At 42.1% G+C, this 25,768-nt stretch overlaps 1 protein-coding gene across 1 annotated transcript in view; it reads right to left on the reverse strand.

Annotated features, from left to right (window-relative positions):
* Positions 1 to 25,768, reverse strand: part of TNKS (tankyrase) — a 339,823-nt gene that overhangs the window by 42,171 nt on the left and 271,884 nt on the right. The window contains exons 12-16 of the mRNA XM_026657642.2: positions 23,473 to 23,644; positions 17,578 to 17,657; positions 5,734 to 5,879; positions 3,929 to 4,094; positions 272 to 491 (exon numbers count right to left, since the gene is read on the reverse strand). Coding sequence (XP_026513427.1) covers positions 272 to 491; positions 3,929 to 4,094; positions 5,734 to 5,879; positions 17,578 to 17,657; positions 23,473 to 23,644 — 784 coding nt within the window. The remainder of the gene's footprint in view (positions 1 to 271; positions 492 to 3,928; positions 4,095 to 5,733; positions 5,880 to 17,577; positions 17,658 to 23,472; positions 23,645 to 25,768) is intronic.

Here is a 25,768-nt window from a genome sequence, read left to right on the forward strand (position 1 = left end):
ACAAAAAGAGGAAAAAAAATAGAGCATCAGTAGAACTAACAGAAAAACTGGGAAGGTGGGAAAGCTAAAACTATTTGATTTTTAGAGTTCAATAGCACCTCTTTTGCAAGCTACTTTCTTCCTGTAATATGTCTAGAGAGCTGGCATAGTAACCAAGGCAATTCGCTGTGAAACTATTACTATGTCAGTTCCTTATAACAAGCTCTGGTTTTTGTTGATTATGTTGCATAACTGTGATAAGAGAGTCTAGAAGCTCTGGTAAATTGCTTACCTGCAAGATGTAATGGTGTTGAATTTCTTCCTTGGGTGTCTCTGCAATTGATATTATCTGGTGTACACAGCTTCTGCACTCTTGCCAGACAACCCTTTTTGGCAGCATCTAGCAAGGCAGCGTCTCCCCGCAGCAAGTCCTGTATATCTGTGTCTCCTTCTTTCACCAGATCTAGAGGAGTGTTACCATCTCTGTTCTTTTTTGTTGGATCTGCTCCATGCTACAAATAACAACTCTACATGTTATTGCCACAAATACATGAGTGCAATACTTAGGTATGTCAGTTCATGGACTGCATTCTGCAGCATAGCACTGTAAATGCTCTCAAAGCTAGTGAGATTTTGGCAACCCATTTTCATGAATTAACAGCCATGTACTTTAGTGGATACCCACTGAACAGAATATACATTATGAAAGCTAAACCCAAACTGCTAATCTACAAAGCAACCTTACAGGTCTGAAGAGCCTTGTCTATACTAGAGGACTGTGGTGCTTTAAACGTACACTGCACTTGTAACCTCTTGCATCCATACACTACACAGCTTGCTATGGTTCACAAGTTTTGGCACTGCATCATTGTAAAGGCAATTGCTTGGAGCAAGGCTCATCCCAGCCAGGGCTGGCTTTAGGTAGTGCAATGCCTGATTCGAATACCCGGCGGCGGTCCGGGTCTTTGGCGGCACTTCGGCGGCGGGTCCTTCACTCGCTCCGGGTCTTCCATGGCACTGAAGGACCCGCCGCCAAAGACCCGGAGTGAGTGAAGGACCCACCGCCGAAGTGCCGCCGAAGACCCGGACCACCGCTGGGTGAGTAAAAATTAAAAAGATAGGCGCTCTTCTTCGGGGCCCTTTTAGGCACGGGGAATCGGCCTAAAGCCGGCCCTGATCCCAGCTGTATTCTGCATGTGGTCATTCTTCACAGTTGCAATGCTAGCACAATCTAAAAGCACTGGTGTTGTAAAGGCACTTCTGTACAATCTGACAATGCTCCTGTAACCCCTTTGGCAATCCACTCTGTAGGTTGTGCAGGTTTCCTCCTATACCCTGATAATTCTGTTTTGAGCTACTGCAGCTTCTGAGTTTTGTGCTTTATAAGCTGCTGCACTGCCACATAAAGGCTTTCTTGTTCCAAAACTTAAGTATATATTTTTATACAATACAAAATGCTGATTTCTACAATCCACATTTAAAAGCTTTTAGTACAGTCTCTCTAACACACAAACCTCTGCCTCTGGGCCTTGCAGAATAGGTACCCAGTGTACTGGTCCTGGAAAGGATGGAGGAGTGCTGAATGTTGTTGCAGTGCAATGGAGCACTCAGAACAGGATGGCCCATAGGAATGTATTGCATCACTACAACTTCGTGAGTTGCACCATTGTTAATGGCAACAATGTAGCAAAGCTGAGATTCAGGAGAAGAATGCGAATCTACAGTAGGGAACGTTTTTACCAAAGGTTAGCTCTCCACATTACTTTCTCCCCTTAACTTTCCCACCATTGCTAACAATGGTGCAGTTCCTGCGGTGTCATAACAGTGGGAGAGCTGCAATACACAAGGTGCTGGCAACTGCCAACATATTACCCACTGTTGTATAGCAATGTTCAGAGCAGTTTAACAGTTGTTAGCACCAGCGAAGCAGCCCTGCTATTAGCTAAGGTGGGCAATTTGGGGGGGAAGTTTACCATTGTGCTGCTTCCAAGGCTGTCTCTATATTAGACAGGAGTATAGAGTAAGGATGTGAATTGAAGAAGCGGGCAGAGATTGGCTCTAATGCATCCAGGCAGCTTTTGGAGAGAGTGTTCTCTGTGGCACTTGTTTAAAATGTCTATTGCAGTCTTCTGAAAATTACAGCTCTATATCCCTAATGTGAAAGGTTTCAAAGTGGAACTTTTCTCCTTCTGGAGGACAACAAAACACACATCCATTGGCTCAGATATATGCTGACAGGGCCATATATAAACAGACAGGGAGAATGCTATTGGCATGGCTACTGAGAAACAGACAAAAATTAAGGAACACAAAGATAGTCCTCTTCGCCTACAAGCACAGAGAAGCAAAGGAGAGGATGCAGTTCAAAGCAAGGTAATGGAAGAGAAGGTCACATGAGATAAGGCCAACAGCACGCATCCCAAAAATCCATTTGAAAAAACAGCTTTATTTTTAATTTTTTTAAATTCAAGTGTAGTGGAACAAAGTAAGGCAGATTTCAGGAGGGTGCAAATTCCGCAGCACACCAAAACAAAGGCATTATTGCCAGTCAGAGCAGCAGAAACCCTTCATAGCAAGTGGGCTATGAGCACAAATAACAACCAGTACAAGGTTCAAGGAAATCGTCTCAAATGTACCCAGGGCCAACAGTTTTAAAAACCAACAGTGCAAATTTTAAGGGTGTGTCAGTGGAGCACGTTTAGCTCTTGGATGCAAAAGTCTGATTTACAACAGGTATTATAATCTCAACCTCCTAGGGATTTTAGGGAGTGCTTCTAAGTCTTCTGTGATGTGTCTATTAAGGAACTGACTTTTGTTGAGGATCCTTTGAGGTTGAGTGCAAGAATGGCTAACCCCCCACTGGAACGATAGCTGGGCTGCAGAGCACTCCAGTGCTGATAAAAGAAAACTGATATTGAGAGTTTGAGGTAACTTCTGTAATCAGATGTCACTTTAGGGGCCCGCATCAAGCACAGCCCTGGGACCTCAGTGAGGCTTGTGGTTTCTACTGCAGCAGGATTTTAAATTGCTGTGGTGGTCCTCCATCAAAGTGCAAAAGTCCTCAGAAAAATTAACAAGGTTGAGTAGGAATAGCTTGGCTAAGCAGCAACCATGTAAAAAGGGGTGAAGAGAGCCTGACAACTGCCTACCCTTTAAAAAAGTATATAAACGCCTATGATGAAAACAATGTGTGAGAGTAAGTTCCCTATTAATTTCTTGCAATTTTGTCAAGCTTATTTTAAACATTCTCACTAAGAGGTTTTGTTTAAAGCAAGGGCTGCTAGCTTGAGCACTCCTGCTGATTATCGTGCTTCTTCCAAACTGTCTTAATTTACATTTCCTTTGGGGCTTTTCTCATACATAAGAGATTTTCTAAAGACATTTGATTATTGCTGTATTCTGTACACTTGCACAAATACCAATGCAAGTTTATTCAATTGTAGAAACTATTCCAGAAGTAAAAGTTCATTTTTTGTATCCTTAAAACTAATTCCATTTGTTTCAGTTTGTATGAAGCAAATGTTATTTAGCTGACATTACTGAATGAATTAAGAGGAATATTTCAGAATAAATTAAAACATTGTCTTGAAAAATCATCTGTACTGATGAATTTTAATAAAGTAAACATGTTCTGAAAGTATCAGAGGGGTAGCCGTGTTAGTCTGGATCTGTAAAAAGCAACAAAGAGTCCTGTGGCACCTTATAGACTAACAGATGTATTGGAGCATAAGCTTTCGTGGGCTAAAACCCACTTCATCAGATGCATGGAGTGGAAAACGTTCTGAAAGGCACTTCAAACGTCTTTACATTCAATATAGAAACCGCCAGATATCACAGTAAAATTTAAGATGAAAATGGATTCAAATTAACTCTCTGAAAAATAATAAAATGATCTTTTTTTCAGATCTTAAATGTAACAACACACATTTGGTAATTGTAAATGACTTACTTTTAAAAGCAGCTTGCAGATTTCATATTTTCCTTTTGCTGCTGCTTCATGCAGCGGGGTAAATTTCCACAGGTCTGCCACATTGACAGAGGCCCCATGCCTCACCAATAGCTCGGCCACCTCATAGTGTCCATATGAACAGGCATTATGCAAGGGTACTAAGCCGCTAATTAAAGAGAAAGAAAGTTTTAATAGTCACAGAAAGTCGAATTCAAATACAAGTTTACAAAGCTCCAGTGGATAAAACAGTCTTTCCCCCCCTCTAAAGCTATCAGCATCTTTTAGTATCCCCAATTTCACAGCTTTACATGCCCTGCTATTGAGGTACCTATGAAATGAACGGTTTCAGAGTAGCATCCGTGTTAGTCTGTATCCGCAAAAAGAACAGGAGTACTTGTGGCACCTTAGAGACTAACAAATTTATTAGAGCATAAGCTTTCGTGGGCTACAACCCACTTCTTCGGATGCATGAAATGAACATTGCTTTTCCAGGCAATGAATGAAAACAGCTTTTCTTCAGCTCTTGCCAATGATGTTCCTAACTGATGATGTTCGACCAATTGTTGTTATTAATACTTTCTATAAACAGGCCATACCAATATTGCTATCAATACCCATATGTTGCAAGAATCACTGCCGTAATGTTGACTTTGGACACTTGAGTGTAGATTTCCAAAAAGGGTTTTTGGTGGGTGGCTAAAATCCCATCTGACATGTGACGTTTGGGCATTAGTAAGCCCTGTACATGTAATATTGTGGGGAAAAAAGTACTCAATTCCATTTGGAAGGAGCTTAAAACTTCAGGACATTTAGGACCTGAACCTAACGTTGAAACTCTGCGTTTTTCTTTCTTCATAGATGGTTTATATTAATACAGAAAGTTAACTTTTAAAAAGTTGATTATTGGTTTCTCTAACTATTGTGACATGTTTTCCCCCTTTTAAATCAAACTATCCGGAAAGGCTAGAAATAATAAAGAGTTTGTGTAGTATTTCTAGCCTTTCCAGATAGTTTGATTTAAAAGGGGGAAAACATGCTATAATAGTTATCGAGCCCAATCATTAACTTTTTAAAAGTTAGCTTTCTGCATTAATATAAACCATCTATGAAGAAGAGAAGAGAGTTCATCCTGGTGTCAAAGTTAGACTCAGGACTCACAGTTTGTCAGACCACTCTGTTTTATTAGCACAGCGTTCTGCTAATAACACCCAGATAATGTGAGCACCATCCAAGACCCACACTACCTTATTTTATACAGATAAAAAGGGCGCGAACTTAACAAGAGAACAAAGAAAGCAGAACTGACAAGTTTACCCGAGGCTAGACATACATATTCAATTTTCTTACTAACTTTTACAGATCTCCGGCTGATGTTTCACCATTAGCTTAAGCGGACTCATTGTTTATGCCTTAAATGTTCCTTTTCCTGACACCTGTATTTCAGCATTCCTTATTTCTGCTTAAAGGTACATACAGCATTTCTTTAATCCATTCTATTTTTACAATATAATTCATTCTACTTTCACACTGGCTATTTCACATCATATAACTAAAAAGCTAATTTTAGACCTTCCAAAATATTTGATAAACTGCTATTAAGCAGAAAGAACAAACAAATAAAAAAGAGACCAGAGGAGGAAAAAGCTGCAGAGATTAAAGTAAAGTTATCCCAACTAGAATAGTATCGTCTAATATTTTGATACCAGTAATACCAGAAAGCTAAACATTACTGAAAAGATTATTAACTCTCTCCCACAATGAATGTGAGGAGCATTGGTTAATAAGAAACAATACTGAAAAGTTACCCTTTGTCTTTGGCATGCACATCTGCCCCATGGTGCAGCAGATACTCTACTACAGATACACGATTATAACCTGCAGCAAAGTGGAGCGGGGTTGAATGCCGTCCCTCCAAATCTCTGCAATTCACATTCTGAGGACTGCAAAGCTGCTGTTAAGATCAAAGAGGAAACAAAACGTTTACTACAGAACTTGATCACAGTTTGAAACTTGTTTATGTTTTCAACTCATTTCTTCCTCCTTAATTAAAGTTTGAAAAGTAAATAAAATATTCCTTTCGGATAGTGGGCCATTTCATAAACTTGAACATGGGCACTTCCTAACTGTTCATGGCTTCAATTTGACGACTTTCCCCCCTATTTTAAGGCAGTATATTTTGAGTTCACCTCTCCAAATCCACAAGTAGAATACTGGTAAATAGAATCCCAGTCTAGTTGGGTCAAGAGATGAGGCAGGCAGGTATTATCCCCATTTTGCAGATGGGGAATCAGAAAGACATGTTAGTGTCTTGTTTAGGGAGGTCTGTGGTCTAGTGAATTAAACACTGGCATATAGTGGAATGGGGAGTCAGGAGAGCTATGCTCTAATCCTGGCTCTTATACCAATTTGCTGTATCATCTTGAAGAAATCACAACCTCCCTACTTTAGTTAACCCATCTATTAACCCATCTAATAAGATGCTATTTTCTTACAGAATGTTGCGAGATCTAGCTAAACAATACTTGTAAAGTGCTACGTAAAAATGAAAAGTTAAGGCCACTAAGTGGCAGAGGTAAGAACTCTTGAATTCTTGTCTCAGCCATGTGCTCCTTTGTCTAGGTCACTTGCTTTGAAGGGGGAGGCACCATTACCCCTCTGTCTCCCTCTTCAGACACAAGATAGTCTGGGAAATGGTGAAGTCTTTGTAAGGTCTGGTAGGCTTTAAAAACTCTTGCGAGTTTAGATCAAGCTAAAAATATTCACAGTGGCCCTAACATCCAAACCTGCCTTAGCTCTACAGTAGTCACCATTAAAGAGTAAACATTTACCAACTATAACCACACAATGTTCTAGTCTAGTCTAAAGCATAGGGAAATCCCCACAGTACAGTAGCTGACACTTCTGTTTGGTAACCTCCGCAGCACAAATTCTACTGGCAAAGTCTATTGTGCATATTCAACCCCAACATTGTAAGCCTTAGGCTGAATTGACTTCCTCTGCCACAAATTCTACACATGTATGAAAAACCTTTCAATTTTTACCTTAAGAACCAATGAACCCATTTTTTTCAGACTTGGTTTGTTCTATAGATCTCAGAGCAATATACAGAACAAGGCACGCTTGAACAAAGCCAGTTCAGCTGTTGAGTTAGCGCACACACAACATTTTTTATTGGAACACACAGTGTGGGAAGTGTTCATATGTTTGTATAACACATATACACAAACCAGACAACATACAAGGCCGAACCAATTTTGCTCAATTTTTCTACGATACCTTGTGTCTAAAACCAACAGCACAGTATTTCAGCCACACTTATGTTTGCCAAAGCTATGATAAGCTGGGGGTGTGTTGGAGAAGGTAAGATAGAGGGGTAGTTGTAATGCAAGGGGAAATTTTCTTTACCTGTTAATGTTCTTTTTTTGAGATCTTCTGTACCAGTCCAGACACTTGGGGGTTATAGTTTCTCCAATCAACAGACAGAGACAGAAAAAATGGTTACGTACCTTACAGTAACTGTTGTTCTTAGAGACGTGTTGGGTACCTAAACATCCACTGTAGGTGTATGTGCGCCCAGTGCACTCAAGTCGGAGACTTTTGCCAGCAATATGGGTGTTCTCCTCTTGCTCTCAGGTGAAGGCATACAAGAGGCATGTCCACCACCTCCCTCTCCACTCCTTAACACCACTGTAAGCAATGACCAAAGTAGCAGGAAAGGTGGGAGGGTCGTGGAATGTATATGTGCACAACATGTCTTGAAGAACAGTTATTATAAGGTAAGTAACTGTTTCTTTTTTCCTTTGATTGACTGTGCTCATATACATTCCAATGTAGGTGGAGGGAGTTTGGATCACCAAAACGGAGACTGTAGCACTGACTTGCCAAAGCTAGCATCATCGAGAGAGCTTGTGCAATGGCATAATCAGTAGAAGAAGTACAGAAAACTATGTTGCTGCCTTGCATATATTAGCTGTTGGAACATTGCCCAGGAAAGCTGAGCTCTGGTGGAGTGAGCTGTCATTCTTGATGGAGGAGAGACTTTAAGCTGGTATCAGAGTTTGATACAGTGAGAAATCCAGTGAAAGATTCTCTGAGCCTAGATAAGCGATGATGATGATAACACTCATCTGATGCTGCTGCCTGCATTGGCCAATTGTACAGGAAAGGGAAAATTTGAATGTCCAAACAACAGATGTGTCGGCTGTTACCACTGAACCATGTGCATAGTATCATCTGTTTTTTCAGACCCTGTGATGGGGTGGGACTCACCGCGCTAGCGCCTCCTGCTGGTTGTCTTGCGGAACAGCTCCACAGGTTGGTATGCTGACTGTTGGTGATATCACTTCTGCTTCTCGACCTGTGTCGCTCCAAGGATCACGGTGTCCTCTTCAGAACACAGCCCTCTGGGCTATGCCACGCTCTGTGCTCCCCCCTTCCAGGGGTGCTGGAGGATTTACTAGATGCATTTCTGGGAGAAGACCTAGATTTAGAGGTCTTGTGAGATACTGAACATTTAGAACTCTTCAGCCCAGACAGAAATGGGGAAGCATGATGTTTGCTCCCAAACTTATCTTTGGACTCAGAAGAAGCTGGAGGAGCACTCTGAGTCAATCCAGAGGCCCCAGGATCACAACTGGGAGACGGCTCAGAGGCAGGTCACATCGCCTCTTTCGTGAGGAGAACCTGCAAGCAACAGTCTCTCTCTGCTTCTTAGTCCGGGTGGGAAAGGAGGTACAAATAAGGCATTTGACCCTAACATGCCCCTCATTCAAACAAATCAGACAACTCTTGTGCCCATCTGTGAAAGGGATAACGGCCCTGCAAGTGGCACACTGTTTAAAACCTGGGGATTTCTTCATAGTAAATTTTCCAGGTACTAATAGAACTATATATACATAACTATACTACACTATTCTGTACTTTAATATATGCTACACACTAAACTACACTTACAGTATAACTATAACAACTATGGACAAAGTTTTCTAAAGCTGGCTGACCAAAGCTAAGGCTTTAGGGAGCTCCAACTCTTGCCACGGGCAATGAGAAGGACCTGACAGGAGGGCAGCGGGACACCCCTTTTATGTCCTTGCCTGAGAGCACAAGGAGAGCAGGGGCACATGTGCCGTGTAGTGATACTGGTGGCAAAAGTCTCCAACTTGAGTGCATTGGGAGCACATACACGCATAATGCAATGTATATGTGCACAGTCATTCAAAGGATAACATTGAGACTTTTGAGGATGCCATACACTCAGCTATCAAGGTCTATCATCACTCAGCCTTCAGTTGAATACTTCGAAAGCAGTATTAAAGAAAAATTTAGACTGATGCTATTTAAAAACCACTAAATAACTGTAGTAACAGTAGCAATTGGATCATATCAGGGACTCTGCATTGACATTCTCAGGAACAGGGCCGGCTCCAGGGTTTTGGCCGCCCCAAGCAGCCAAAAAAAAAAAAAAAAAAAAAGCCGCGCCCGCGATCCGCGGCGGCACTTCGACCGGAGGTCCTTCGCTCCGAGCGGGAGTGAGGGACCGTCCGCCGAATTGCCGCCGAATAGCTGGACCTTCCACCCCTCTCCGGAGTGGCTGCCCCAAGCACCTGCTTGCCAAGCTGGTGCCTGGAGCCGGCCATGCTCAGGAATGAGACAGGCACCAGCATTTTATAGGAACTGGTATAGAAGAGCTCAAAAAAGAAAACAGGTAAGGAAACTTTCCCCTTCTCTCTTCTACAGCAGTGAAGATGCTTCAGACCTCCGCAAAGAAGTTAATCATTTTATTACAGGTGCGATCATCATTAGACTACTGCCTGCAACACATTTTGACAAAGGGCACATCTGCAAGCTTATTCCATGAAGTTTGACAAAGATCTGGGAAGTAACCTTGCAAATCCTTCTTATCAGATAGGATGAACTTTACAGGTGTACTTTCTTTCCTGCCATATAGCCTCTCTGATGCATCGAGAGATAGCAGATCTGAACAGCAATTGACTTTTAAACCCTGGTTCATGATGAAAAGGCTCTGAGTCTGCCTGAACTCTGTTGTCCCATCCACACAAATCTGCAGGGCTTGAGCAACGTAGCCATCTCGGGGTTGGGACCAAATGTAGGTAGGGCAAATTCTCTGTTCAGGTGAGAGCCAGACAATGTCTTGGGCCTGAGTTCTGGCCAAGTCTTGAGCATGACTTTGTCCTAGAAAAATTATATACAGCTGTTTGCAGGAAAGGGATTGTGCTCCCCTATCTTCTTGCTGAACATAATGCTATTACAGACAGGATTTAAGGATAGTCATTGCAGAGAAATACTTCTCAGATGCTCCAAAGGGAGAACCATGGAAACACTCAACACCAGATTCAAGTCCCATGCAGGCTTCGGACAATGAACTATCACTCTCAGTTTATCCACTACCCTCACGAACCTGGAAACTTTGGGGTGATAGCCAACTGAGACTATACCTCTCTGAGCCTCTGAACACTGACTGTCAGTGCCTGAACTCGAATGTACCTGACGCTCAGGCTCAAAGTTACACAAGCTTGCAAGATATCCAGGATGATTGGCAGTGTTGCCTCAACTGAGATCACAAACCGTGCTGGGCACTATCCCTGGGTACAGAATTAACAAGAGCTGGGAGGTTGGGGGGGGAACGGGACACATATCTTCACCAATTCCAGGTACCACTGCCTTCTTGGCCATCCTCGAGCTACAAAAGGCTCCCCTAGATCTGGCAAACTTCTGTAATACTCTGACTATCATGGGTGGGAGAAGGGGTTAAATGTACAATAAATCTAAGGTCCACAGTATTTCCAGGATATCTGTTCCATTTGCTCCTGTTTCCGTGCATCTCAGATACTTCTGGTGAGATTCAAGGATTGGCATATCCTGGAGACAGTTCAGATTGAATAACAGGCATTAGTGGCTCCATCCTGAATCCCGAGGAAGGAGGTGATTCTTTTCAAGTCCAAAACTGGACACAGACTCCCCCACTTTTTTGGAGACAATTAAGTAGGTCCTTGTGTCCCCCTCTTCTCCCCAGCTCAGCGGATTGGCCTGTATCTGTAACTGCCATGGCACCAGGGCAACAAAACGACAAAAGTCCCTGGATCATCTCACATTGCCCTTAACTAGACATACTGGTCTATTATCATGTCCATGGACCCATGGTGGGACCCATATGTGGAAGAAATCTCTCAGCCTTCCTGTGATGTTGGGACTCTGCGCTCAGGCCCTTGTACTGTACTGTAATGATCTGAAGCCTGAAGGGGTTTCCTGCAGTCTGTTACCTCTTCTTTGGTAACATAAAAAGCAAAGCCTTTTGTTAGTCTGCCTTTTTTATTGGACTGGACAGTAGGTCCTCGTCTCCCTGGATCTGCACCTATTGATCTGAAATTCTGGGGACCTTCTGGGAATCTCTTGGACCTCGATTCTCTGAAGACGCTAAGAGCTAGTGGATCATCTACAACTTCTTCCTGAAAAAAGCCTGCCTTGAAAAAGGGCACGGCTTCTAGCCTGGTGTTGGAGGTAGGATATGCTACCCAATGTTTTAGCTGCAGGGGTCTCCGGCCCTCTGCTAAGGCTCCCATTGATAGGATTATATCCAGTATGGTGTCATACATGGACAACATATTTGAGTGCATAACTGGGAGAGCGTTGGCCTGCTCAGAGCTCTCATTTTTGGCCTATGGAAACCTTCCAAGCTTCAGTAGCCACCTCTGTCCCATGGGAGGTGCATGTCGCATGTACTTAAGCTATAGTAACCACGAAGGACCTTATCAGGCATACCTCATTTGTCAAGAAGATCTTTGAGAGCTAGTTCTCCTTCCTCAGGGATTGCTGTTCTCCTTGCCACCTCTGACATGGCAGCATCCACCCCTCAGGCTCTAAAGGAGCACCTCCATGTCTGACACCCAGAGGTCAAAGAGCAAATTCTTGGGCTGGTTTTCTGTCTAGAATCATAGAATATCAGGGTTGGAAGGGACCTCAGGAGGTATCTAGTCCAACGCCCTGCTCAAAGCAGGACCAATTCCCAACTAAATCATCCCAGCCAGGGCTTTGTCAAGCTGGGCCTTAAAAACCTCCAAGGAAGGAGACTCCACCACCTCCCTAGGTAACGCATTCCAGTGCTTCACCACCCTCCTAGTGAAATAGTGTTTCCTAATATCCAACCTAGACCTCCCCCACTGCAACTTGAGACCATTGCTCCTTGTTCTGTCATCTGCCACCATTGAGAACAGCCAAGTTCCATCCTCTTTGGAACCCCCCTTCAGGTAGTTGTAGGCTGCTATCAAATCCCCCCTCATTCTTCTCTTCTGGAGACTAAACAATCCCAGTTCCCTCAGCCTCTCCTCATAAGTCATGTGCTCCTAATCATTTTTGTTGCCCTCCGCTGGACTCTTTCCAATTTTTCCACATCCTTCTTGTAGTGTGGGGCCCAAAACTGGACACAGTACTCCAGATGAGGCCTCACCAATGTCGAATAAAGGGGAACGATCACGTCCCTCGATCTGCTGGCAATGCCCCTACTTATACAGCCCAAAATGCCATTAGCCTTCTTGGCAACAAGAGCACACTGTTGACTCATATCCAGCTTCTCGTCCACTGTGACCCCTAGGTCCTTTTCTGCAGAACTGCTACCTAGCCATTCGGTCCCTAGTCTGTAGCTGTGCATGGAATTCTTCCGTCCTAAGTGCAGGACTCTGCACTTGTCCTTGTTGAACCTCATCAGGTTTCTTTTGGCCCAATCCTCTCATTTGTCTAGGTCCCTCTGTATCCGATCCCTACCCTCTAGTGTATCTACCACGCCTCCTAGTTTAATGTCAGCGGCAAACTTGCTGAGAGTGCAGTCCATTCTATCCTCCAGATCATTAATAAAGATATTAAACAAAACCGGCCCCAGGACCCACCCTTGGGGCACTCCGCTTGAAACTGGCTGCCAACTAGACATGGAGCCATTGATCACTACCCGTTGAGCCCGACGATCTAGCCAGCTTTCTATCCACCTTACAGTCCATTCATCCAGCCCATACTTCTTTAACTTGGCGGCAAGAATACTGTGGGAGACCGTATCAAAAGCTTTGCTAAACTCAAGGAATAACACATCCACTGCTTTCCCCTCATCCACAGAGCCAGTTATCTCATCATAGAAGGCAATTAGGTTAGTCAGGCACAACTTCCCCTTGGTGAATCCATGCTGACTGTTCGTGATCACTTTCCTCTCCTCTAAGTGTTTCATAATTGATTCCTTGAGGACCTGCTCCATGATTTTTCCAGGGACTGAGGTGAGGCTGACTGGCCTGTAGTTGCCCGGATCCTCCTTCTTCCCTTTTTTAAAGATGGGCACTACATTAGCCTTTTTCCAGTCATCCGGGACCTCCCCCGATCGCCATGAGTTTTCAAAAATAATGGCTAATGGCTCTGCAATCTCATCCGCCAACTCCTTTAGCACCCTCGGATGCAGCGCATCCGGCCCCATGGACTTGTGCATGTCCAGTTTTTCTAAATAGTCCCGAACCACTTCTTTCTCCACAGAGGGCTGGTCACCTTCTCCCCATATTGTGCTGCCCAGTGCAGCAGTCTGGGAGCTGACCTTGTTTGTGAAGACAGAGGCAAAAAAATCATTGAGTCTAGGGTGCCCCAACAGCGTGTCTCTGCTCCAACATGGGGGTAGAGGCCTGTAAGAGGAGGATAAGAGTACCCTGGCCCCAGCAAATACCTCCCAAGTACATGCCAACCTCTAACGTTGTCTGGTCCCCTCCGTAAGGGGTTCAGCCTTCTCTTAAGATTGGGGAAGCCTATTTCTCACTGCTCGACCTTCTCCTCAGCCAGGCCTTGCAGACTGAGTGGTGTCTGACTGGACTGACATCTTGAGTGGTATTCTGTGACCAGGACTCAGCTATTTCTTCTCTGCAAAGGAATGGATGGGGGCTGCACTCTTCCTGATGTCTCTGTCCTGGCTTGCTCTTTAAAGACCAAAAGGCAAAGCCCCAAATCTCTGTGAAGTCTGGACTGAACAGCAGGGGAGCCCTACCGGGAGGAATAGAAGGAGGCAGCTGGAGGTGTGGTCCTGCTCCAAGTGACAGCTGTAGAAGTTTCTCTTCTTCAGTGTCTCCGCCCATGTGGAACCAAGCGGGGCATAGTCAGTTGGGGACATGGAGAGGGAAGAGCACATTGCTTCCTTTCCTTAGCTCATCCCTTTCCCCCCTCAGGGGTAACCCGGAATGGTGGTTGCTCTTTGTCCTTAATCTCCTACCTGCCCCTGTGGGAGCTGGAATTTTGATCTGACGGGGTTTGATGAGCATCTGCAGGCAGAGCTACACTCCAGCAAGATGCTCCCACCCTGCATTTTCTATGAGGACTAAAGTGCTGTTAAGAAGAGCTGGAGCAGCTTCTCCTCTCTGCCCCCAGTCTGCTTGGCAATGGTGTGTGTGTGGGAAGTTGATTCCCGGGGCTGCGGCTGCCGGTACACTCCCTGCTACATGGTGGAGAGAAAATCTTCTGCAGGAAGAAGACTGCTGCTAGACCTGCTCATCAGCTGGCATGGGTGTGGGTGGAAGGCGCTCAGGATCCAAGACAGTTCAATTTGCGACTCAAACCAAGACATGACTGTGAAAGCTACAGGGGGCTTTCCTAGGACCAGTGTCCCTCCTCAAGGCAAGTGCTGTGCCTGCCCAAGGAAGGGGCAGAGTTGGATCTGTTCCTATTTTCTACCCCTTTTCTTTATCCTGCAAGCTGGAGATGCTGGGTCCAAGGAGCAGTCATCCTGCTGTGGGGCTCCTGACTCCCTTCCTGCCCTAAAGAGGCCAAGTGTTGGTGTGGCGCTTCCTACCTTTACGGGGCTTTCTGGGGGGCCACTCAGCCCTGCTCACCCCTCTCAAGCCCAAGCTGCCCTGGCACTTCATGCAGGAGGAGGGTCTGGCAATGCTAGCAAAATTGGCGCCCAGCCCTGGACTGGGGCCTCATTCTCTTGCTAGGGTCTACCATGCTGGATATCTAGTAAAGGGGTGGGGGTTCCCCTGTTACACATGGGCAAGCCTATCGAGAAAAATTCGGGGCCCCAATTCATCATGTTCTCTGGGACCCCACCCCTCCAATTTCACCCTAGTTAAAGACATTTTAGGGGGCCCCTGAGCTTAGGGCCCCAGTATAATTGTCCCCTCTTCTACCCTTCTCATCAGCCCTGCACGTGGGGCTAAGGCTCACTGGCTTTCAATGCCTCATGTGTGCTGTTATGGCAACCACACACCAAAGTGTGCCATGCAGCTTCCTTTAGGTCTCAAGGACCTACTTCTTTCTTCTCTCCTCTGGCAGCCTGCTTGGGGACACAGTGTGCTGCACCTACTAATGGCTAAGGGATATCAGGACCCTTACATGTGACATTCTCAAAAGCATGTGTGCTTTGTCTCCATCAGATGGCTGGGAGGAACTATAATCCCAAATGTTTGGATTGGTGGAGAACACTGAAAAGAGAGATTCTATTTAAATCATAATTATGGTACGTGCCATGTGCCAGATCTGACTTTTGTGGGTGTTCTTTTAGATAAAACAAATTATGTACAGTCACCACATTTACACGCACTGGCATTAATGAATACTCGCTCACGGATGCTTTGCATTTCAAAGTTAATGGTTAGATAGGGAAAATACCATATTATGATCACATTATGGCGCGTGTGCCTGAACTCATATGTGCCCAAGCGCCCAAGCATGGGAGGGTGGGGTCATTCTACAGGAACAAGGAAAAACAACATTTCTGAACATTGAAAAGAAAGCTGTGATAGAACCATGATCACAGAATCACTGAAATGTAGTGTTGGAAGGGACCTTAAGAAGTCATACAGTCCAGCCCCCTGAGCTAAGGCAGAACCCAGTATTCCTACACTATCCCTGACAGGTGTTTGTCCAACCTGTTCTTAAAAATTTCTAATGATGGGGATTCTACAACCTCTTTTGGGAGCCTATTCCAGAGCTTCACTATCCTTATAGTTAGAAAATGTTCCTAATATCTAACCTAAATCTCCCTCGCTGCAGATTAAGCCCATTACTTCTTGTTCTACCTTCAGTGGACATAGAGAACTATTGATAACACATTTAAAGATTCTTTTCTCAAGACATGCAAGACATGCCGCCCCCCACCCCTTTTAAAAAAACTTTTCCTCCTCAGTCAGGTTTTCTAAACCGTTGATCATTGTTGTTGCTCTCCTCTGGATTCTCTCCAATTGGTCCACATCTTTCCTGAAGTGTGGTGCCCAGAATAGGACACAGTACTCCAGCTGAGGCCTGAATAGTGCTGAGCAGAGTGGGACAATTACTTCCCGTGCACCAGACTGTTGACTCGTATTCAGTTTGTGATCTACTATAACCCCCAGATCCTTTTCAGAAATACTACCACCTAGCCAGTTATTCCCCATTTTCTAGTTGTGCATTTCATTTTTTCTTCCTAAGTGAAGTACTGCAAAGTACTTATCTTTATTGAATTTCATCTTATTGAATTCAGACCAATTAGCCAATTGTTAAAGTCATTTTGAACTTTAATCCTAATCTCCAAAATGCTCACAACCCAGCTTCATGTGATCTGCAGCTTTTATAAGCATACTCTCCACTCCACTATCCAAGTCATTAATGAAAATATTGAATAATACCAGACCCAGGACTGATCCCTGCAGGACCCCACTATATACATCCTCTCAGTTGGAAAGCAAACCATTCATAACTACTCTTTGAATATGGTCGTTCAACCAGTTTTGCACCCACTTTACAGTAATTTCATCTAGACCGCATTTCCCTAATTTGCTTATAATAATGTCAAATATCCTGTCTATTGCTTCCCCCCCTCTACTAGGCCAGTTACCCCATCAAAGAAGGAAATTAGGTTGTTTTGGCATGATTTGTTCTTGAGAAATCCATGCTGACTATTTCTTATAATCCTATTATCCTCTAGGTGTTCAGAAATGTTCCAGTATTTTTCCAGGTATCAAAGTAAGACTGACTGAACTATAATCCCCCAGTTCCTCTTTGTTCCCCTTTTTGAAGATAGGTTTACCCTTCTCCAGCCCTCTGGGACTTCTTCCATCCTCCAAGAGCTCTCACAGATAATTGCTAATGGTTCCAAGGTTGCTTCAACTAGTCCCTTAAGTACCCTAGAATGAATTTCATCAGGCCTTGTAGACTTGAATATATTTAACCTATCTAAATATTTCTTTAACCTGTTCTTTCCCCATTTTTGGCTGGCATTTCTTCCCCCTTGTTGGTAATTTTAATTGTGTTGACTATCTGGTCACCATTAACCTTTTTAGTGAACCCTGAGGCAAAACAGGCATTAAACACCTCAGCCTTCTTGAGGTCATCAATTATTAGTTCTCCTTCTCCACTAAGTAGAGGACCTACACTTTCCTTGATCTTTGTCTTGCTCCTAATGTATTTAACAAACCTCTTATTGCCTTTTATGTCCCTTGCCAGGTGCAACTCATTTTGTGCCTTAGCCTTTCTGATTTTGTCCTACATACTTATGCTATTCTTTTATATTCCTCCTTAGCAATCTGTCCATTTTTTGTAGGATTCCCTTTTGATTTTTAGGTTATTCCACCTTCTCCTAGCAAAGACAGTCTTGCTCAGTAATACTTTCCATCCTATAAGTATCACCCAGACAAACCTACCTTCACAGTTTCCAAATCTCCTGCTTTGGACGCTTCTAACAGTCGATAATCCACATCAGAAGTGCGTACAGGTGTACTTTCTATAGAAAAGAAAAGAAACTTTGATAGGTATTTTGGTGTAGGGCTATACAATTAAGATGCCATTATACTGACTCAAACTCAGCCTCACACATTTTCTAAGTTGACCAACGAGACTACAGGCACAATTTTTTTTAAAGTGCTTAAGCAATTTAGCACAGCTTAAGTCCCATTTTCAAAAATCACTTAGGCAATAAAGCGCAGAGCTGCTGACTTTAGAGATTGGAATAGGATTGTACAGTTTTTTACTCCTGGTAGTACTGGAGAGCCAACACAGCAAAAGGGAGAGGGAACTGTCAAACAAGGAGTTTTGGGCAATGATTGTCCAGGGTGCACTCTGATTGGCTAGGTGGGATTTCTTGATGATGTAACAATTGTACACAGTTATATTAATTTAGAAGGAATAAATGGGCCAGAGGTGTTAACATAACTAAGTTACTGCCTAATATTAAACGGTTTTAAACAAGGTCCGGGGTTTGGTGTACAGAGACCTCAGCCTTCTTAGCACCATGGCAAATATACTATTAAAAATCTTTTTAAACTTTTTATTAAAGATGTAGAAAAGAAGGAGAAACAGTTAAAACCTTTGAAACGTAAAGTATTAAATAAGGCACTCATTTTAACTTTTTTGTTTTCTATATCTTTACTTGGAGAGAATTTTAAAAAGAAAAACTCCTTGTTTGACAGTCTCTTTGATGGTATCAAAGATGCTAATAACTGTTCTTTTTTAGAAAAAGAGAAAATGTTAGTTGACATGGTCTCGAGCTGCTTTTATTGCTGCTGTTGTTAAAGTTCTTTCATCCCAGGTGGTATTTGGGTTGTAATCTGGCTCCCTCTCTCTCTCCCTGGCCTGGTCTGGTCAGGACATTTCTGAAGATCAGGATAAGGAAGGCCCAGGGTCCCAAGAAATAGAGGAAATGGCAGCCATGATGGTGAAGCTTGCTTCAGTAGCCTCCATCTGTTCTTTCAAGTGTGCTTTTAAAAAATTCTTTTGTACTTTCCCCACAAAATTTCATTCTTTTAAGGACCCAAAAAGTGAGGGATAGCAAAACACATTTTTGGAATTATATTGACTTAGATATTTTGTTTAGACTAACAGAGTTATTTTGCATTCCTTTAATACTGTGCCCTTCAACATTTGCTATTATAGTTACTGTAACAGTTTATGAATTGTTACATACTTTTTACAGTTAAACTAACAATCTGGGTAAATTTGTAGGCTCAAGTGTCACAACAGCACCAACTGTCAAATTGAAAAACAAAATCTCTCTGCCTCTATTTACTGGGTCAGTTAAAAAAAAGTGAATGGGAATGAAGAGGTAATAAAGATGCATTTTAAATATACCTTTCCTTGTTTTTAATTGATAGTTAAAAATTACAGGCATTAGCTCCAAACCCAGCCATAAACTGTACCCCTTCCTTCCCCATCTTGACCAGATGTTGTTTCCTCTTCTCCCAACTGAGAGCTGTACGGATCTGAGGCACCTGAGTGAGAAAGACAGTCAGTTGGGAAGAGAGGAAGAGGCTGGATGGAAAGGAGTGGAATCTTAGCTGACCCTGGAAAGTTTATTGTCCTCTGGCCACTTTTGCCTGCTGAATTGGAAACTCTTCAATATTTCAAGCTTTACAACAAAATATTAGTTGAAAGTGGCATCTATGCCACAAACATTTCTGGCAACCGTACTCTTTTCTCCTATCATTTTACTGGAGACTATTTTTCAGAGTGAGAGGACACACTGCTTAATCCCCCATTCAGTTTAAGGAGCTGAGGAATAATTATTTCTGTAATGTGGCCTAATCGGTGATTCTGAGACTATTTCCTACTTCAGGCCAAAAGGGACAGAGCACTTGGGGATGGGGTCTTTTATATGCCCTCAAACCGCAGGCACACTGCCCCAGGGGCCAGTATTTCTAGACGGTTCAGAGCTTGCAGTGCCAAGGAGTATGCTCACAAGAAAGTGGGTCTGCAGCGATAATTCTTGAAGGACAAAAAGAAAGCTTTAAAAATGTGTATAAAACTTTCATTATCATTAAGAAAATTAACCCAACAGACCATACAAGCACCTTCTGCAAGTACACAAAGAGAGTGATCTGGTGTCATTAAACCCTACACAATTCTCACTTATTTGCTATTTCTAACCAGTTAGTGAAATCAGTTGTTTGCAGGAGAGCACAACTAGTACAAATGGACATCTGAATTCCCAGCTAGCTGTGAAATTGTGCTATGTATGTATATTGATTTGCCAGTTCAATCTGAGGTTGTATTTCTCATTTGTATACCCTGTTTTGTCTTTCTGACACATCCTGTGATGATATAGCAGGCAGTAGGTTGCAAAGCACACAGGCAGAAGATATCCCAGCTGCTGTTCTTGGACCCTGCCACAAAGGTAAATTAATCTTTATCTCTATGCTGGGGGATGGGGGGGAAGGCAGGGGAGAAAGATGGACAGTGCTAGCTATGGGGGAAGGTGAAAGGCAGAATCTAGGAACCCACTTGCAAAGGTGGGGAAATGCTCACTAAGAGCAAGGGCAGAGGAAACTCATGAAATCTTAACCATCTAGGAATGGGATCAGCACCTCTGCTGTGTCCAGAAATGCTAAGTCTTTCTCTTGAGCCTACCCAGGAAGCTAGCAGCACTGGCAGCTGCCAGCATGGACATTAGTAAGCGATGTGCCAAAAGCTGCTGGAAGGGGATGCAGTAGGCCCACTGCTAGTCTCAGCAGTCCTGGGCAGATCATGGCATGAACCAAATTCATTTTTAGAAGGTTCAGATTTTAGCCCTCTCCCTCCAGTAATGATCTGAGTGTGAGTCTATTACCCCATTTCCCTTCCTCTCACCAACAGCTGCTGAAGTTCACCTGACCACAGCCTCCTCAAAGCTTTGAAGTAGGGAGGCTGCAATGGAGGGTATCTTACTGCTTTGATAGGGTCACAGAACACCACCTGGGACTTGGCTCTTCAGCTGTTTCCTTATCTGCTCTCTGGCCTTCTGCCCTCTAACACCACAATATGGCCCAGGAACTGACTTCAACTGGGAAACGAAGATAGGATCACAAAAATCAGAAATACAATCTAATTAAATTTGGAAATGGAAATTAAAAACTCCACCAAATTGAGATTTGATTAAGGAAAGGCTTTGAATATTTGAGAAGCTGAACTGAGCAAAGAAAGAAAGGTACTTACGCTTTAAGAGAAGATAAACAAACAGCATTTTTCTAACAGGAGTTTATAAAACTTTCTAATCAGCTCATTTTATAAACTTTCATACATTAGAAATTTGTATTTCATGGTCATAACCAAAATCTCAATACCAGTTTGAGTAAAGATAGACCTCCTGCCCATGAGGTCATCAGAAAGCTGTTTGAACGGTTGTGATCTCATAGCTGTGAAATATCCCTGCTTGCAAATGTGTGGGGGGAAAAAAATCAAGAATACTCCAACATAATTTTAACCAATAAATCTCAGTAATGCAATAACGGAGCTAAATAAGAGTCTTTACATCAAGCTAAATTGAATATTTAAAAATATTTCTTCAAACCAATCCAACATAACAAAAATATGCAGAGATATTTATATGATTTTAATATAAAACAGGATTAAGACATCTGATTGCCTGGAACACAGAACAAAACAATGCTCAATAACCCTTTGTTGTTCTGAGGACAACACAAAGCACTAGCATGCATCATGTCAGCCTCAATCTTTGGGGGGTTTTGTGTGTGTATATGGAGAAGGGAAATAGGTGCAAAGATACTGCCTTCTGTGTTGAAAAACAGTGTTGCATGATGTCCGAAATTAAAGTTTCCACAGAAGACAAATAAGTGCTTACTTTTCAAAATGCTTAATTTTAAAGCTTTGCCTTACCTCTTCCTGAAATTAAATTCCTATAATCTCTTTAACAGTAAGGGAAACATGATTAATTACTGTCCCCACATTTATTCCCTAAATTTTTATTTCTCTTTTTGATTCTCTAATATATATATATATATATATATATAAAATCACACACAGAGAGATAATATACATATCTAATGTATACATAGGTACGTATCTCCTTTACGTACACACACTTTACAAGCTTTGGTTTTTAAAATGGCACCCCCTTCATATTGAAGATTTTTGTTTTTTGCTAGAAAACACCCAGTCCATGGTATCATTTAAGTTTGCAATTTTCAAAGGAGATTAAGGGAAATAGGTGCCCAATTCCTACTGGCTTTCACTGGCTCCTTGCAAATCCCGGCATAAAAAATCACTACCCAGTGTTGTTTAATTTGTACAAATAAAAATAATAATGGTGTAATATATACAGGCATGCAAAAAGGCACATGCATAAAAAGATGGAAGTGCTTAATGAACTACACCTCTACCATGATATAACACGACCTGATATAACACGAATTCGGATATAACGCAGCAAAGCAGTGCTCCGGGGGGGAGGTGGGGCTGCGCGCTCCGGCGGATCAAAGCAAGTTTGATATAACGCGGTTTCACCTATAACGCGGTAAGATTTTTTGGCTCCCAAGGACAGCGTTATATCGGGGTAAAGGTGTACTTGAAAAACAGTGATATTCTTCACATATGTTTGCTGTTCTGTATTTGATATAAACTTTGATTTTATAAATCACATCCAGTGAGTTGTTTTGAATAGAGAAAGTGTATTGTTACTGAACAATCAAAGCATCTGAAGGGGGAGTTCGATTGCTTTTACAACTATTGATATATTTTTCTATTCATGCCTTATACCTCAAGACAGAAATAAGAAGAAATATTTAGTGTTTCTAAAGGCACTAGGAGTTTAAGCACCATTTAAATAACTCTGCTCAATATATTTAAACAAGTTTTTTCCTGTTGGATAATTTTGTATCATACAAACCAAAAATTGTCTGTTTGCAATTTAGAAAAAACAATCTAACCTTCGTGCCCTTTCAGGAATTCCTCTGAATGGTAATTTTAATATGTTGATCTGTGCTTTTTTAACACTTCTGAACTTTTTAAAAGTAACTTCCAAATATAAGAAAACACAACCTTTAGAATTATATGCTGAATACCCCAAATGATTATCGATAAGATAAGCAGCGAGCATATTTATACATTTAATGGGAACCCCACTTTCATATCTGTAGAGACGCTCTCTGGAGTGATAGTTCGTACTAGGTATGATGCCGCACTATGCACTCTGGTGACAACAGACACTGCTAATGTCTGGAGAGATCATCTGTAGGACAGTTAAATGGGGGTGGAGTTGGAGAGGGTATGACTCTCACATGCAAAATATACCTGCCTACATTTACTAAAGTATTCTTATTTTGAGTCTTCCCACCACCAATATTAAAAGCTTTAGAAAAATCCAAAATGTTAGAAATGGGACTCAAATATCTTTATAGGCAGGGTCCAGTTTCTAGTAGGTATTACATCCCCAGCAGAGGGCAGCTGTAGCTAGCAATCCACAGGTCTGTACTTTGGGACAGAAGAAATAAATAAAATTAAAATGAGAAATATGCTCTCTGCCATTCTTATTACCTTGGATTATTCAGGTCATTCAACAAATATTGATTTTTTGCAATGTAGCAGGTTACATTTAAATGTCTACTGGGCAGTGTTTTATTACATAAAATAACTGGAGAACTAGAGCAGATATTTATAAAAGGTATCAAACACAAAGTAAATTGCAGACATTTGTGCGCGTGGTGCAGTAGCAGAGGGAAGACAAAACTGTATATAACACCAAAAGAATCAGTCCGTTTAAGTCATTACAACTGGAGGGGGGAGGGGGAAGGGAGACGGTAATGTTAAAATATAAGGCTATTTCTACCCACCACTTAGAATTTGCTGCACTGCTTCATTTCCCATCTGTGCTGCTGTGAAACCTTGTAAGGAGACGATGGAGGGATCAGAGCCGTAATTCAGCAGGAGGCGACAGGTTTGCAAGTGACCTGCCAAAGCAGCCCTATGCAAAGCTGTTTGACCAAGTGTGTCCAGTGCATTCATCTGAAAAATCATTAAGCAATATAAAAATAAGTATCTCTATAATTGCAAGCCTCCACCACGTCCCACAACCTTAATATCAAAGAATAGTAACAAGTAAAATTTCAGCGTATGCTAATTTACTTATAAACCCCACTGCCTTGCCACATTATTAAGACAAAATAACGGAGTATTAATTAGAAATATTTTAATTGAAAGTAATTAATTATTTCAGACTACATTTCTTAACTTCTTATATAATGCAGTTATTAATTTATGTTGCTCATAAAATAAAATAGGATTACCAGAAAAATCTGTACTTTAGAACTTTATTAAATATTTCGACAAAGTTCACTCGGAAAAAATAATCTTTTTGAAAAAAGTCACCCTTTAACAAAAGTAACTGTAGGGGCAAAAATCTAATACATGGTGGATGATTGGTTAATATATTTACATCTAACATAAGAATTTTATGCAAGGCCAAGCTGCAAGAAAATTACCATCTGCCATCTGCAGAGGAGAAATAACTCAACATTATCTAATAACAATAATTCAAAAACCCATCTAAAGAGGTCAGATTGAGGAGAATTCTTCAGGGAGAAAAATGCAAGCCTGAAACCTAAATTCAGTTATCACAAATTCAGTCCACCATCTTGTTACTTGTTAATTCTTTTAATGAAATAGAAATTGAAGACTAACAAAAAGAGTTTATAAGCAGGCAACAAGGAATTAGGTAACGCAGGAGCTCAACAAAAAGCAATGAATAGGCATCTCCAAGTGACCTAATAAAAAGTCTCATCTAATGGAAACCTACCTGTCTGACAAGATCTAATATAATAAGCTAACCTAAACATCTGGAGTTTATGCAGAACATTCACAGAGAAAGTAAGTTTGATATACTTAAAAAGATTTTCAGTAGAACCTTTGTAGCTAATGGCTGTTCATGGCAAATGTAAATGCAACAGCTTTGGGGGTTTTTGGCCAATTTAGGAAACACAAACTGCCCTATATTGTTTGGACATTGTCACAAATAACTTGCCATCACCTTCCAACTGTAAGTATTCCAGGCTTTGAGCTGCATGCATCACAGATGTAATTACTATACAGAACTCCCATCTGACTTTCCCAAATTTTTACCTTGGTAGAATAGAACAAAGTTTTTGCCTCAATTCCTGACTAAAAGTCCTGCTTGCAAGTCCTGCTTCACTTCCACAGCAGGTAAGTAAAAACAGGAATCCACATCTTAATTTAAACAGTGACTAAATAACAATAATTAGGAGCATACCTAATACAGAGAATATTTGTTATTGGGCAGGATAAATGAAGCCTTATTCACAATAATATGTTTTAAAGTCTATTGGATCTCTCCATAGGAAGAACAAATGACTACTTCACGATCTGATACTGCATGAATTTCTTCTTCTACAACTGAAAGTAGTGCTCATGAAACACTCATGACTGGTAAACCAGAGATTTTTCAGCTCAAACATATATTGGTAGATTGGAAAGTGGTGGACGTGATATACCTTGACTTTAGCAAAGCTTTTGATACGGTCTTCCAGAGTATTTTTGCCAGCAAGTTAAAAAAGTATGGATTTGATGAATGGACTATAAGGTGGATAGAAAGCTGGCTAGATCGTCGGGCTCAACAGGTAGTGATCAATGGCTCCATGTCTAGTTGGCAGCCAGTATCATCGGTTTTGTTCAATATCTTCATTAATGATCTGGAAGATGGGATGGATTATACGCTCAGCAAGTTCGCAGATGACACTAAGCTGGGGGGAGAGGTAGATATGCTGGAGGGAAGGGATAGGGTCCAGAGTGACCTAGACAAATTGGAGGATTGGGCTAAAAAAAAATCTGATGAGGTTCAACAAGGACAAGTGCAGAGTACTGCACTTAGGTCGGAAGAATCCCATGCACTGCTACAGGCTGGGGACTGACTGGCTAAGCAGCAGTTCTGCAGAAAAGGACCTAGGGGTTACAGTGGATGACAGTCAACAGTGTGCCCTTGTTGCCAGGAAGGCTAACAGCATATTGGGCTGCATTAGTAGGAGCACTGCCAGCAGATTGAGGGAAGTGATTATTCCCCTCTATTCGGCACTGGTGAGGCCACATCTGGAGTACTTCGTCCAGTTTTGGGCCCCC

This window comes from Terrapene carolina, unplaced genomic scaffold, assembly GCF_002925995.2.
Source record: "Terrapene carolina triunguis isolate 2854851 unplaced genomic scaffold, T_m_triunguis-2.0 Scaffold258, whole genome shotgun sequence".
In the NCBI taxonomy this organism is placed as follows: Eukaryota; Metazoa; Chordata; order Testudines; family Emydidae; genus Terrapene; species Terrapene triunguis.